General features: G+C 38.2%; 1 protein-coding gene across 22 annotated transcripts in view; it reads right to left on the bottom strand.

The window, feature by feature from the left end:
* The window catches only part of NRXN1 (neurexin 1), a 1,354,235-nt gene that overhangs the window by 1,231,882 nt on the left and 108,841 nt on the right, over positions 1 to 13,512 (bottom strand). For 9 of the 22 annotated variants that reach the window (XM_075064378.1, XM_075064379.1, XM_075064391.1 and 6 more), the window contains exons 3-5: positions 11,831 to 11,848; positions 6,851 to 6,880; positions 6,041 to 6,052 (exon numbers count right to left, since the gene is read on the bottom strand). The exons of 5 other annotated variants lie outside the window; for them this stretch is intronic. In XM_075064378.1, coding sequence (XP_074920479.1) covers positions 6,041 to 6,052; positions 6,851 to 6,880; positions 11,831 to 11,848 — 60 coding nt within the window. The remainder of the gene's footprint in view (positions 1 to 6,040; positions 6,053 to 6,850; positions 6,881 to 11,830; positions 11,849 to 13,512) is intronic. 8 more of the 22 variants (XM_075064380.1, XM_075064382.1, XM_075064388.1 and 5 more) reach the window with 3 other exon arrangements.

Raw genomic sequence — 13,512 nt, 5'->3', positions numbered from 1 at the left:
GGAGTCTAGCGTCCCGCTCCTTCTTCGTGCGCGGCTTAAATGCCTTGCAAATGGGGCACTTCGAAGATAAGTGCGATTCCCCCAGGCACTTAAGACAGGAGTCATGGGGATCTCCTGTCGGCATTGGCCTATTGCAGACCGAACACTGCTTAAAGCCCGGCAAGCCAGGCATGGCTACGGTACCGGGCGCGGGGTAGGGGAAGAGTCCCAGGCTCCGCGAAAACTATTACTAACAAAAACTATAACGTTAAACTGTCAATAAACTAATTAACTATGTAAAACAAGAACGATTAAGTAACAAAGAACAAAAAACGAGCGATTAGCTAGGGAAAATGCGGAGGTCAGGTAAACTGCACTCCACTGTTCCAACGACCGACACGGGCGGTAAGAAGGAACTGAAGGGTGGCCAGGTCGGCTGGGTTATTTATACGGCGCCATGGTGGCGCCACTCCAGGGGGTGCCCAGCCGACCCGCTGAGTGTTGCTAGGGTAAAAGTTTCTCTGACGGCTGTGCACGCGGCACACACACACCCAACTGGAATGGATATGAGCAATCACTCGAAGAAGAACTAGCATTCCATGCCCTCTCCTGCACTTTCACGATAAAGAGATTGAACTATGATACTTGTACGAGGTGAACTGAAAAATACTATTTCTTTTGTTTATCATTTTTACAGTGCAAATATTTGTAGTACAATAATATGAAGTGAGTAGTGTGCACTTCGTATTCTGGGTTGTAATAGAAATAAATATATTTGAAAATAGAGAAAAACATCCAAAACATTTAATAAATTGGAATTGGTATTCTATTGTTTAACAGCCCTACTAATATAGATGACTTAAAGCTGCATTAAACCCATAATCTAATAGAAACAGGAGAAGGAACATAGTATTTTATTCTAAATAAAATACACAGTGAAGAGTAGAATATTTACATAAAACAAAATATAGATAAGAAATCCATATTATAGGTTATGAGAATAGTGATATTAATAAAGGTCACAGAAGTCATTTATTTTGTTGTGGTAACTACACTGTAAATACCACTTTGTGACTCCTTTTAATAACTAAAAGTTATGACCATTTCATTCCTTGTGAAAAATAAAACATTAATTTATGTTCACAGACAAAACAGCTTGTAGGAATATACAAAATAAGCCTTGATCAACTATGTGTGTGGGAAGTCTCACCAAAAGGAGATAAGATGAAAGTTCAGAAAAAAATGATAAAATAACTATACAGACCAGTGGTTTCCAACCTTTTTACATCCAAGAACACTTTCTGAATTTAAGGGCATCCCAGGATCTACCCCGTCCCTTCCCCAAAGCCCTTACCCCTTCCCCAAATCCACTCCACTCACTTCACCCCCCCCATCACTCATTCTCTTCCACCCTCACTCTCTGGGGTAGGTCGCTGCAGTTCAGGAGGGGTGCTGACTCTGGGTTGGGCCCGAGGGGTTCACAGTGTGGGAGCGGCCTCTGGGCTGAGCCTGGGGCAGGGGGTTTGGGTGCAGGAGGGGGTGAAGAGTGCAAGCTGTCAGAGGGAGTTTGGGTACAGGAGGGGGCTGCGGTCTGGGGCAGACTGTTGGGGTGCAGGAGGGGGTTTGGAGTGCTACCTCCAGGGGAGGGCTCAGGGCTGGGGATTGGGGTGCGGCCTCCCACCAGGCAGCACCTACCTCCGGCAGCTCCCGGTCGGTGGTGTAGCGTGGCTGCTCCTCCCTGCCTATCCTGGACCCACGCCACTCCCAGAAGAGACCAACGTGCCTCTGTGGCCCCAGGGGGTGGGGCGGAGGGCATATGGCTCTGTGTACTGCCCCTCTCTGCAAGTACCATGCCCACAGCTCCCATTGGCAACAGCTTCCCATTCCCAGCCAATGGGAGCTGTGGAGGCGGTGCTTACAGGCAGCAGCAGCGAGTGGAGGAGGACCCCTGCCCTCCCCCCCAAGGGCTATGCTGGCCGCTTCTGGGAGTGGCGTGGGGTTTGAGCAGGTATGGAGCCTACCTTAGCAGCAACCAAGCTGCGCCGCCAGAGATCACGATCGACTGGGAGATCCTCTAGGATCAATCAATCGATCTTGATTGACTGGTTGGTGACCACTGATCTAGACTATATTAGGATTTGTCATCAAAAACTGTAAATACTTCATGTTTCAAACCTAGTTGTTATCTTACTTATATATATTAGTGTGAACCACATAATAATTCAGTTAGATAAATTTTAAATATACAAACACTTTTATATACTTTGGTTGTTCACAATGTATGAAATCCAAAAAAGAGCTGAGTGAACATCAGCAATGCTCATTGAAGTAAATAAGCCAATACCAACTCTCTTCAATATGAGTGGCAAGTTCTCAGCTCCTGCTAGGTTTTGACATACTTTTTTTTTGTTTTGTAAATGCTAAGAAAGAAAAAATGGAATCACAGATAATTTAAAACAGGGTTTATATTTCCTCAGAGTTACTAGATTAAATGGCCCTTGATCTGGTGGTGTCAACCAACTGTGTGAATGGATCAAGATATGTGGTCTTAAGTACTGACATTTATCTAAATGCAATGACCTCTGTCAAAGTTCTCCTTCTTTCTCTAAAGGACAGTGACTACTTTGAGAATATTTATAATTTTGCAAAGAATAATGGTGGAAACTTTCAAATCTGACTAGGAGACTTACCCACACTTTTCCAATTAATTTCAGTGAGAAGTCTGTTGCTTTAAAAGTATGCTTTAAATCTGTCTGTCTGCTTTAAAAATCTTAACTACTGTGTTTTAATTTTTTAAATCCATTTTGGGTTTGATCTTGCAGTCTCCTCTTGGGAGTTATGCTTATATAGGAGAGCAAAATTTGAGCCATCATCTAACACATTATTTGGTCAGTGTAAACACTTGGAAATCTTTATTTCTTCTTTTAAGGTGTTAATTTAAACAATTTTGATTTTTGTTTGCCCAGCCCCATACAATAAAACTAACTGAATGTTTTAAGATCTACAAGAAACACAGGTCAAGGTCCCAAAATAGAGGTTAAGTAGGCCTGAGAGTCCTCAGTCAGGCATCTTGGAGTGAAAATATCTGTATAGTTTCTAAAAGATATATTTTGCTTGCATTTCCAATTGAACTTTAAAGCAAAATATTTAATTAAAATATGAGAGGGCTGGATCTTGATGTTAGCACAAAGAAGTCTGCAATCATTGCAGCAGCTATTACTAAAGTAAATGCAAATTATAATGGGAAAGTTAAATGGGCCAAAGCAATTTCCCAATGAAAAGCCCCGTCAAATTGTTAGGATGAAGTTTGCTATACTGTAAGGCAGTGGTTCCCAAACTTGTTCCAGCGCTTGTGCAAGGAAAGCTCCTGGCGGTCTGGGCTGGTTTGTTTACCTGCTGCATCTGCAGGTTCAGCCAATCGCGTCTCCCATTGGCCGCAATTTGCTGCTCCAGGCCAATGGGAGCTTTCCCTGCACAAGCAGCGAAACAAGTTTGGGAACCACTGCTGTAAGGTGTTTTGTCATAGCAGTTTTATACATCTGATGTTTCAAGGCCCAAATTTCAACTGGTGTAAATTAGTGTAGCTTCGGCAAAAGTCAATTGAACTATGCCAATTCACCTCAGCTGGCCCAATGTATACAGCTACTCACTACTGTATGTTATAAATGTCTGAACATGCCTATTTCCCTTTTCTTGCATTTTTACCTAATATACTATATTTGGAGAACAAATGTTGGTGAAACTATCAAAACATAGATCAGTATAAATACTCCCACATAAACAGAATAAATATAATAAAAGACCAAAATGTCAAAAGAATACCACAGTCAGGCAAATAATTACTAGGTTTGATGGCTCTGATATTTTAGTTGTATCATAGTACACATCATTAGATATTAAATCTAGCTTTTCTCCATGCAACTTTTAACTTTACATTTTTTATAAATATAATTTAAAAAAAATAGATATTTTGCCTAAATAGGTACAAGAACATCATGTTTTCTGGGTTTTTTCCCCCAGAAATCATCCATTATGATTTGCTAAATGTTCTACTTTCTGTATTAGCATGTCAGTTATGATTTATGTGCATAATATCAGGGCTGCCCAGCAGGGGGGCAAGTGGGGCAGGGAGAGTTTTTTGGGGCCCCTGGAGCGGGGTCCTTCACTCACTCCGGGGGCCCCAGAAAACTCTGACGGGGCATGGGCCCCCGGAGCTTCTTCCTGTCTGGGTCTTTGGCAGCAGGGGGTCCTTCAGGCCCGGGGTGGAAGGACTCCCCGCCGTCGAATTACCACTGAAGCGGGACCTGCTGCCGAAGTGCAAGGTCTTCAGCAATAATTCAGCAGAGCGGGGCCCCTGCCACAGGTCTGCTGGGCACTTTGGCAGCGGGTCCCAGAGTGGAAGGACCCCCGCCGCCGAAGACCGCAGGCCCCCTGAATCCTCTGGGCGGCCCTGCATAATATATACATATATCGATATATATCACAACATTGTGGTGTTTGTTGCATGATGCATACTGTGTGCAGGATAGTCTATGGAATGATTTTCTTAAAATACACCTCTACCCTGATATAACGCTGTCCTCGAGAGCCAAAAAATCTTACCGCGTAAGAGGTGAAACTGTGTTATAATGAACTTGCTTTGATCTGCAGGAGTGCACACACCCCCTGCCCCCCCAGAGTGCTGCTTTACCACGTTATATCCAAATTAATGTTATATTGGGTCGCATTATATCGGGGTAGAGGTATATGTTTCAAAGACCACATAAAATGCTCCAGCATTGTAAAACATGTATTGTGATACAGGTGATGCCCAAGGCAGCTACCATTTGCTGATCAAGGAAGCTAGAGTTACAAAGTAATTGGTACAAACTATAAAGGAAAGTATTAAGAACAGTTTTTTCTTTCATGGGTTTGAAACATTTCCTAAAACAACAAGATTCAACTCTCCAGAATTCTCATAACCCATTACATGTTAGGCCCCATGTATAATCAAGTAGGCTGATATGAAGACCTATAATGCACACCATAGAACTAATGGTGCTAGAATTACAGTTTTCTGTTACATGAACACTCTTTGTTCGAAGGCACGTAAAGTGCAAACACATTCAACACGCTTCTGTGTTGTCTAGTTTGTACTGTAAAATACAACCAGAAAGCCAAAGCATAGGACAAATATCAAGAACAGGCACTTCCTGACACATGCTAACCAAAATGAGTAAAACTATATTATAATGATCAGTAAGAACAGATTTAGTGGCATTTAGTATGTGCAGGCTAATTTCTCAACGTAAATAAAAAAATACATACTTGATGGTCTGAGCTAGTACACCGGGAGCAGAAGCTGGTATTTCTTCAGAATATTAAAATTCTTGACGTTATTACATATGTTCTACATAGACTTACCAAGTGACGCAACGAAGTACAGTATACCTGGCTTGATTTGTTCTCATACCAAGAAAAAGAAGGGGGAAAGAAAATCTAATAAAACCGTACTTTGCTTTGTCGTCTGCTGCTCCCCATCTCTCTGTGTCCCATTCTCACTTCAGTATGTACAAAGCTAATATTTATAAAAAAAATCTTACAGATAAACAGGTGACAGCTCATAGTGGGGACTTCTTGAAGTTAGTGCTATTCATGCTTAGACTTACATCAAGGTATGGACTGGCCCTGGACAGATTACCTTCACTGTGTCAGTGTTTGGCGACATTGTGCTTATGTCGGTCTAATAGTGTAGACTACTATTCACTGAGAACAGGCACATTCACACCTCAAAAGATGACTGTTAATTCATCCTGACCATATACTATAATTTTAGGTTCATTTAGTATGGCTATGTACAACTGCTTTAAATTTCTCATAAATAAAAGGCAAACTTCAAAAAGCAGGTCAAACTTTAAAAAAAACCCATCTATTTTTCCTTACCTTGATGTTCAGGAAATAACTTTGTAAAAACATACCTACCTCACATTATCAGTGCAAACAGCTCTAAATACATTTGCATAAGTCAGACATAAGTTAAAGTATACAGATGGAATTTAAAAGAAAGAAAATCATGTAGTACCTTTACTTTTACCTATGGATTTGATGAAATGGTTCCATGAAGAAAGCATTTCCAGACAAAGAGAAAATAAAGAGGAGAGAAACAACAGTAAGAGTCATGAGTATATGTAAATGCAATAGTATCTGAACATGAAAAGAGAAAGCTTAAAGTGTTTCTAGACAAATGGAGATGCAATCAGTGTCATATTGGGAATTTAGTTTATTTGTTCCAATCACGTACATGCAGAGGAACACAGACGTAATCCATGCTTTGTTAAAAAAGGTGTGACACAGAAGTGACAAACAATGGCTGAAGAGGAGAAAAACACTGATTTTATTATGTTGCAAAACTGTATTCTAAGCATTCCAGAAGCCAGGATCAGGTGCTTTCTGCAAGTTTCCAGTCAGCCATGCATTAATGTAAATGGACTCTTCACTGGGTACAATATGCCAACTGAGCATCTTCTTTCAGAAGCTATCTGGTGAATGCTCTTGTGCTTCTTTTGCCTTTAATAGAATCATTCATAATTGTTTTTTCTGATAAATGCATGGAATTTTCTCAGTACCTTCTTATCTCTCACTTTTTTCATTTATTATATTGTGAGATTGGGGTGGGGGCGAGGGAGGGCACAGAAGGAACAAAGCTTAAGGAGCCAAAAATATATATATATATATATAATGAAAGAGGAAAGTTGTGACTAAAATTATGTGTTTATTTGCAGCCAAAGACAGCTTTCAAGCATTTGCCCATCATTTGCAGTGACGGATTCAAAGCAGCTACCAAACAAGGATAAACAATGAAAGCAGAGTGGAAAAGGAACAGAGCCCATACCTTGGTCGCCCATCATCAGGTGCGCCAGACCTTGAAGGGAAACAAGAGCACAGTCAGCAATGAACAAAGGTGCATGGGAAGGTGGTATTGCCACAGTGACAAAAATATTTTGTGACAGGCATCTGTTTCCTATGGGATGTCTGTACCACAGAGGGAAATCAAAGAGCATTTTTCAACCACTGGTTGGAATGCTTTGGGGGCAAAGAATAATAGAACTGCAATTCAAACACTGGGTAATGCTGTATTGTATATTTCTTCTATGTAATAGTTAGAATAGAAAAAATAATAAGAAAATGATTTCAAGTCCAACCAGTTCTTTAAATATTTCATATCAGAATATGATCAGATTGCTTCTAATTCTTTCACCAGGAGGACTTGCTGTCCTCTAGCTGTTAAATTACATTAAAAATATGGAGAAGTGTAAACCTGAAAAATGGGCTGGGTCTGATCTTTTTCCCCTCATCAAAAATGAGCATTTAGAAAATTAAATAAAATAACTTCTTTTTAACACTGAGATGACAATGCAAGGCATGTCTCCTTATTTGTGTGAAACACATGGTGGCAAAATAGGTTTGTTCCAGAGGAGCCAAATTAAATATTAAATATACAGTAGAAGATTTAAAAAACAAAATCAAAATGATAGCATTTTAGGCTAGAGATCTTTAAAATTTGTGCAAAATAAGTTGTGCTTCAACTACATATTTGAGATCATACTCAGTCAGACTTGTAAAGGTTAAGTTGCATTTCCAGTCAAGCGACTTGCAACTTTAATCATTCAGTCAGGGTCTGATTTCTTGAACCTTCAAGCCAATAATATTCAATTCTTTAGCCAAATAAGAAAAAGATGCATGCAGCCTCACAAAGGACATTTTGATACAGAAGAAAAGACCTAATAATATATAGCCAGTATACAGCATTCATTTTTCCTGAAATTTAAAGATTTTTGAATTTTACATCTAATTTTTAACACAGACATTCTTCATAACATTGGCTTTGCTGGGACTCATTTTTAAATTTATTATTCACATAGAGTAGCTCCAGTTTTAATAGTGTACTCTTCTTCTCCAACAACTATAGAAAATATAGCATATTATTTTCCTATTTGCAGTTATAAAGCTTGATTCACACAAAGAAGGTGTGCAATAGAATATGCTGGTTTTACTGGAAAGCCGACTTTCTAGAGATTTCCTGCTACTTCTAATTCACAAAGAAAATTAGATGCACAAGTGAGTTGTATTACAGGAGTTGGGGGAGTTCAAAGAAGATACTTCTGACTATAATCAATCCATATTACTATTTGAAGAATTCAAGGCATGTCAGCTTAAATCACAAGCAGAGTTCCCATTAAAGGAACAATGGTTTCCAAATTGAAAGTCTTCCTGAAATACCAGTTTTAATATGTGAGCCTTCTCACAGTGAAATCTGTTCAAGCAAAACTCTGTTTAGTGGATTCAAATACCTGAATTGACCCTCACTTACAACCACACTCTGTTCTCATTTACACTAGGCTAAACTAAAATCAACAGAGTTATTATGGATTCACATCAGTGTAAATGGATGCTAAATATGACCCATAAGTATTGCTTACACTACTATGACACAATTGATGTTAGCAATGGTAGTAGGTAAATAAGACATATATGTTTCTACCTCCGGGTGGTGCCCTATCTGCTCCAGTCATACTGCAACTGCATGAGACTTGCCAAAAAATTCTGGTGTAGATAGATCTATGTTGAAGCTTTACTTCACTCAGTGATGTTTCACTGTTCGAATCCCCGTGGAATGTGGCACTATATAACTACCATTTTCCCACGACCTCAGATCTAGGTTTGCATCCTTGTCTTTTCTACTGTAGTTCCAAGAGTAAGAAAAAATCCCCGACTCTTAATCCTGCAACAACTGCATTCAGCAGGAAGGAAAGAGGAACCAGGACACTGTTACTATACTATACCTTTACCATTCTGGACTGAAGTCAGACTTTCCAGAAGCTATCCACATCTACCTGGATCCCTTCAACTGCAGCATTTGAAAAGACCTCTTCCCCTGCTCTTGGGGGGAAAGCAAGAGGGAGATTCTTTTACACGCTTCGCCTTCTATCAGGACAAAATATTAATTCCATGGCAAAACTTTAATTGATCTAAATAGGCCAAGATTTTGTCACATAACAACTAGTGACAAAAAAAAAATCAGTCCCATACAAATAGCTTTACCTCCATCCTCAGATTCAATGTCTTTACTAATATGATGCAAAAGAGGCTGTCTCATTGTCAGTCCCAAATAAAATATTCTCATGTAATTTAAATAAATATAAATTACAGAAAGGCCCCTTGAAAGCATCATAGAACTTTCCTGAATTTTAAGAGTCACTTACAGAGCTGTTTAAATAAAAAAAGGAGGTGATGGCAAAATGAACATTCCCTGCTCAAATAGAACCGCCATTAACAAATTGGAAAAATCCAGTCCTATTTATGGCCTCTTTATTCCTCTAAAACTGATTGTATTTTGTTAAGTTTGCATTTTACTGTATTTGTAAATATTGTATCAAATAATAAAATTACTTATACTTACTTGCTAACTGGAGATAATGATACTTACCTTAGTATGTAAAGCTTTCTGAGATATATGAATAAAAGGGCTATAGAAGAGCTAAGTATTGTTATTACATTGCTAGTACAATCTGCAGAGAGGTTAATACAATACAGGCAAATCTAATTATTACAACAATCACTGTTAGGTTTTCAAAACCGTAGTCAGTACAAAACAGAGAACATTTTAATGGAGTCCAATAAAACACAGTAATCAAACAGGTCATCACCTATAGGCATACCTTCAAAATAATTACTTGTGCACCACAAGTTTACAAGCAAAATTGTAAACACCTTTTCTTTGTGAATTAGGAATAAAATGCCCACCAGGAATGCATTTTAAGTGGTTGCTTCTCTCTTCATTTTGAGCTGGGCACTAGAAAAACACATTTAAAGTATGCAGAGTGGGTCGGGGAAGTGGATATGAAAGAAAGGACATTTTCATAATTTAGTGAGTAAGTCACATGCAGAGCACAAACCACAGGGAATTTAGAGCACAACAAATCTTCAGTGAACATATTTAGTCTTGGTACAACTTCAGTAATATTAATGAAACTTCTTCAGTTGATGGCATGGATAAATTTGTCTCTTAATTTATTAAAACTAAATATATGTTTGTATATACACCTAATAATTTTGTAAGGTGCTCAGGTACCACAGCAATAGGCACAATATACAAACTTAGACAGATCTATGTCTACATGTGTAGCCCCCATGTACTTCAACCAAAAGTATGTAAACACATCCAAGGCTATGTTGGAGTAAATTTATGGTTGCAACTTTGATCAAATAATCTAAGAAAAGTCTGCTGACTTTAATCTGAATAGATAAACTTCTTCATCACCCAGGCATAACAATTCTGATCCACATCTGGAACTTACATTGACTTCAGTGAGTTTCATGCATGGATCAGCTATAGAACTGGGTCCTTATTTTTGTATTCCCATGCTTTTATCAGTCTGGGTGCCAATACCAATGTTATTTTAATGAATTTTTATTTAAAATTCATTTATAAATAAGACTAAAGGAAAGATCCTATTACGGAGCTCAGAGAGAGAGAGAGAGAGAGAGAGAGGCTGTTGCAATTTCAGTAGATACTTTCTTTGAGTCAAGCTTTGATCCAATATTTTCTTGAATTGTTACGTTTCTTGCACTGGCATCATATGTTTACACAAAAATGCCCAAAGCATCGAGACCTGATGAATCTCTGAGCACCTTGCCATATATTTGATGTAGAACATGGACAGATACAGAAGGCCACAGTACCTTGGATTCTGTATGGATCAGATCACTATGATGGCTCATTGCATACATACACTGCAGGGATATTATGCCACAGATCCACGCAAGACCAGTCACTTTGCATACCAAGCATCCTTAAGAAATCGCTGATTTTAAAAGTAATTTGAAAAGTGTATTAAAAGAAAATACATATCTGTAATGTTGGTTCTTGAATTTAAAAATAGACCAACTATTTTTAAAATAAATAACCTTGGACATGAACCTTGTATGCAAAGATTAAGCCCAGAGAGAATTTTTTACAGGTATCGTTTGTAAAAAGTACCTGAAAATATTGGTTTATAATGCAGATGACAAAAATTACTGCCAACAAACTGAGGTATCAAACAATGTATTAACATACTGTACCTTTAAATACTATGATTCATACAAGTACATTTCTACCAGCTAACAGATTTACTTACCAATATTCTGGCTAGATGGCCATTGTGCTTAGTTTCCATTGCCCTGTGTCTTACTTTCTTTAAGGAGACTTTATTATATACCAATGTTGTTATTAAAAACACACACCTCTTATTTTCCCAGTGTGAAAAGGCAGAGCTGTTTATGTTGGAAACTTTGAGAAATCAAGCTTTTCTTAAGCATTGTACTGAAAAGGATAATACAATAACTGATATTTGTAATATAAAAAAGAGAAGAGCTTTTTATGTTCCTAAGTAATTAAAATATATCTTTAACATGCATTACATTCTTTATGATGAGAAGAAATTATGTTCCACATTGATCAGACAAACATTATCTTGTAATATTTTTCATACAGAACACTCAAGATTTCTGTAAACCCGATGGATGAATTTGGAAAGCAATTCACAATTTGGATCTCAGTCACACAGGTATAAATCCTGAGTAACTCCATTTTTCAGTGAAGTTATTTTGGATTTACACAGTATAATAAATGAGGAATTTGGATTTGTTTTATGTTCTATATGGAAAAAAAATCACACTTAACCAATCAACCTGAAAAATCTGCATAGGGAAAAAAATGCAACTTACCTTGTTTAATGATATGCGTACCATAATAACACTAAAAGAAGGGAAAAACACTAAGCAAAAGTGAAAAATAAGAGCTTAGGAAAATAAGGTAGAAAGCACCCACCTTCCACATAGTTGTCTTCTGAAAGCACATAATAGGGAAGGAGAGAAAAGGAAAACATTCATTAAGCAGCATGCAGACTGGAACTTGCCACTGCATGTCTTCATCATGCAAGGCATCAACACAACATGCAAGTGCTCCATTGCTACCATCCGAAGGGGAAAACATAAGCACCAGGGAAGCAATGTTTCTTCTATTCAACACAATTTACATGATATAAAACAAAATCATTCCATTTCCTCAATGAAGAAATTGTAAAGAGTCTTTTGCAGCTTTGTGAAGCAAGTTTTACTTACTTAATCAGAAAGTCTTCTCATAGGTCTTTAGTAAGTAAATAATTAAAAACTGCTGTGATGGGAATTCTAACTATATTTTCCCACGTTTTCACAATTTGAATTTTTCGTAATGCCTTATAAAGCAGAATATTTTAAACAGATTTAACTAGCTAATTTTGGTTTTACAATATGCTGTGAAACATTTAGAACAACCAACACGACTAACTCTGAAGTCTTTACTCAGCCAAATCTCTCATTCTAGTCAAGAGACCAAATCTTGTAATCAAATATTGCAAAATTGCCAGTGAAGCTGATGGAATGAGCAAGGACTTCAGGATCAGATCCCATTAATTACTGACATCAGATAAGTCTTAAAATTAATCCTGATTTTTCGCCTGGCAGAATCAGTAAAAGGCACAATGCCCACAAATATATAGTGATTTTTAAAACATCAAATTACTTGTATACTGTATTTACAGATTTATGCCTAATAGGCCAGATCCTGCAATCTGATGAAGTTAATGGAATTTGTGCTTAATTAAGGCCTGCTAAAGCTAGCAGCAACTGGACATTTTGTCTCAGGCCTGACAGTGATTGGGGAAGCAGGCAGCACTCAGTACAGAGCTTTCCTAAAACCTGTGTGGTGAGGTGGGGGCTTGGATTGACTGCTAGCTGGTCAGTCGGAGAGGAGAGTTGGAACTAATGAGCAGGTGCAGCACGCTGCCCTGACTGGAAAGATCTACCTCCACATCCCTTGAGCTCTTCCATTGAGGAGGAAGCTTAGAGGAGTATTTCTCTGCTGCCCAATTTGATTCTGATTGGGAAGAGGACGGGAAAAGGTAAGAAGGTACAAGAGGAGATAGGAGAAGACAAGATGCACCGGGGAAAGGAGGGGCAACAAAGTTGATGAAAGGAAGTAAGAGCTGAGGAGTAACAAAGAGACAGTGAGGGAGCCTAAGGTGAGAGAAGAGAGAGACTATAAAGGAAATGTGGGATTATTAGAGCTCTCCCTGTCTTTGACTTATCCTGGGTTCCACAAGTGCTTGCTGCAGAATAAGAAATGAGTGGGGAATGCAGGATTTGACCCAGTTCCATTATAAATGGTTGGTTTCAGTGAGAGTCTTTTTGATGGAACTAACTTTTAAGTATATGTTAAGAGACACAACTGGGCCTGATTTTGATCTAGTAGAAATCAGGAACAATTCTACTGAATTAAACAAAATCAGGCTCAGTAGTGTGTTTTAATAATTCGGCTCAGGATCTACCTCAGAACGCTTTAACTTTCATAATCATGTTTTCTATAAATTAATATGCCACAAAATATTAAAAATCTCATACAAATTATATTGTATACAAATAAATTATGTTGTGTTGTTTTATAAACTGCCTTATTCCAGCACGAGATGCATA

Source organism: Chelonoidis abingdonii, chromosome 3 (genome assembly GCF_003597395.2).
Source record: "Chelonoidis abingdonii isolate Lonesome George chromosome 3, CheloAbing_2.0, whole genome shotgun sequence".
Taxonomy (NCBI): Eukaryota; Metazoa; Chordata; order Testudines; family Testudinidae; genus Chelonoidis; species Chelonoidis abingdonii.
This window is presented reverse-complemented; position numbering and strand designations above follow the sequence as displayed.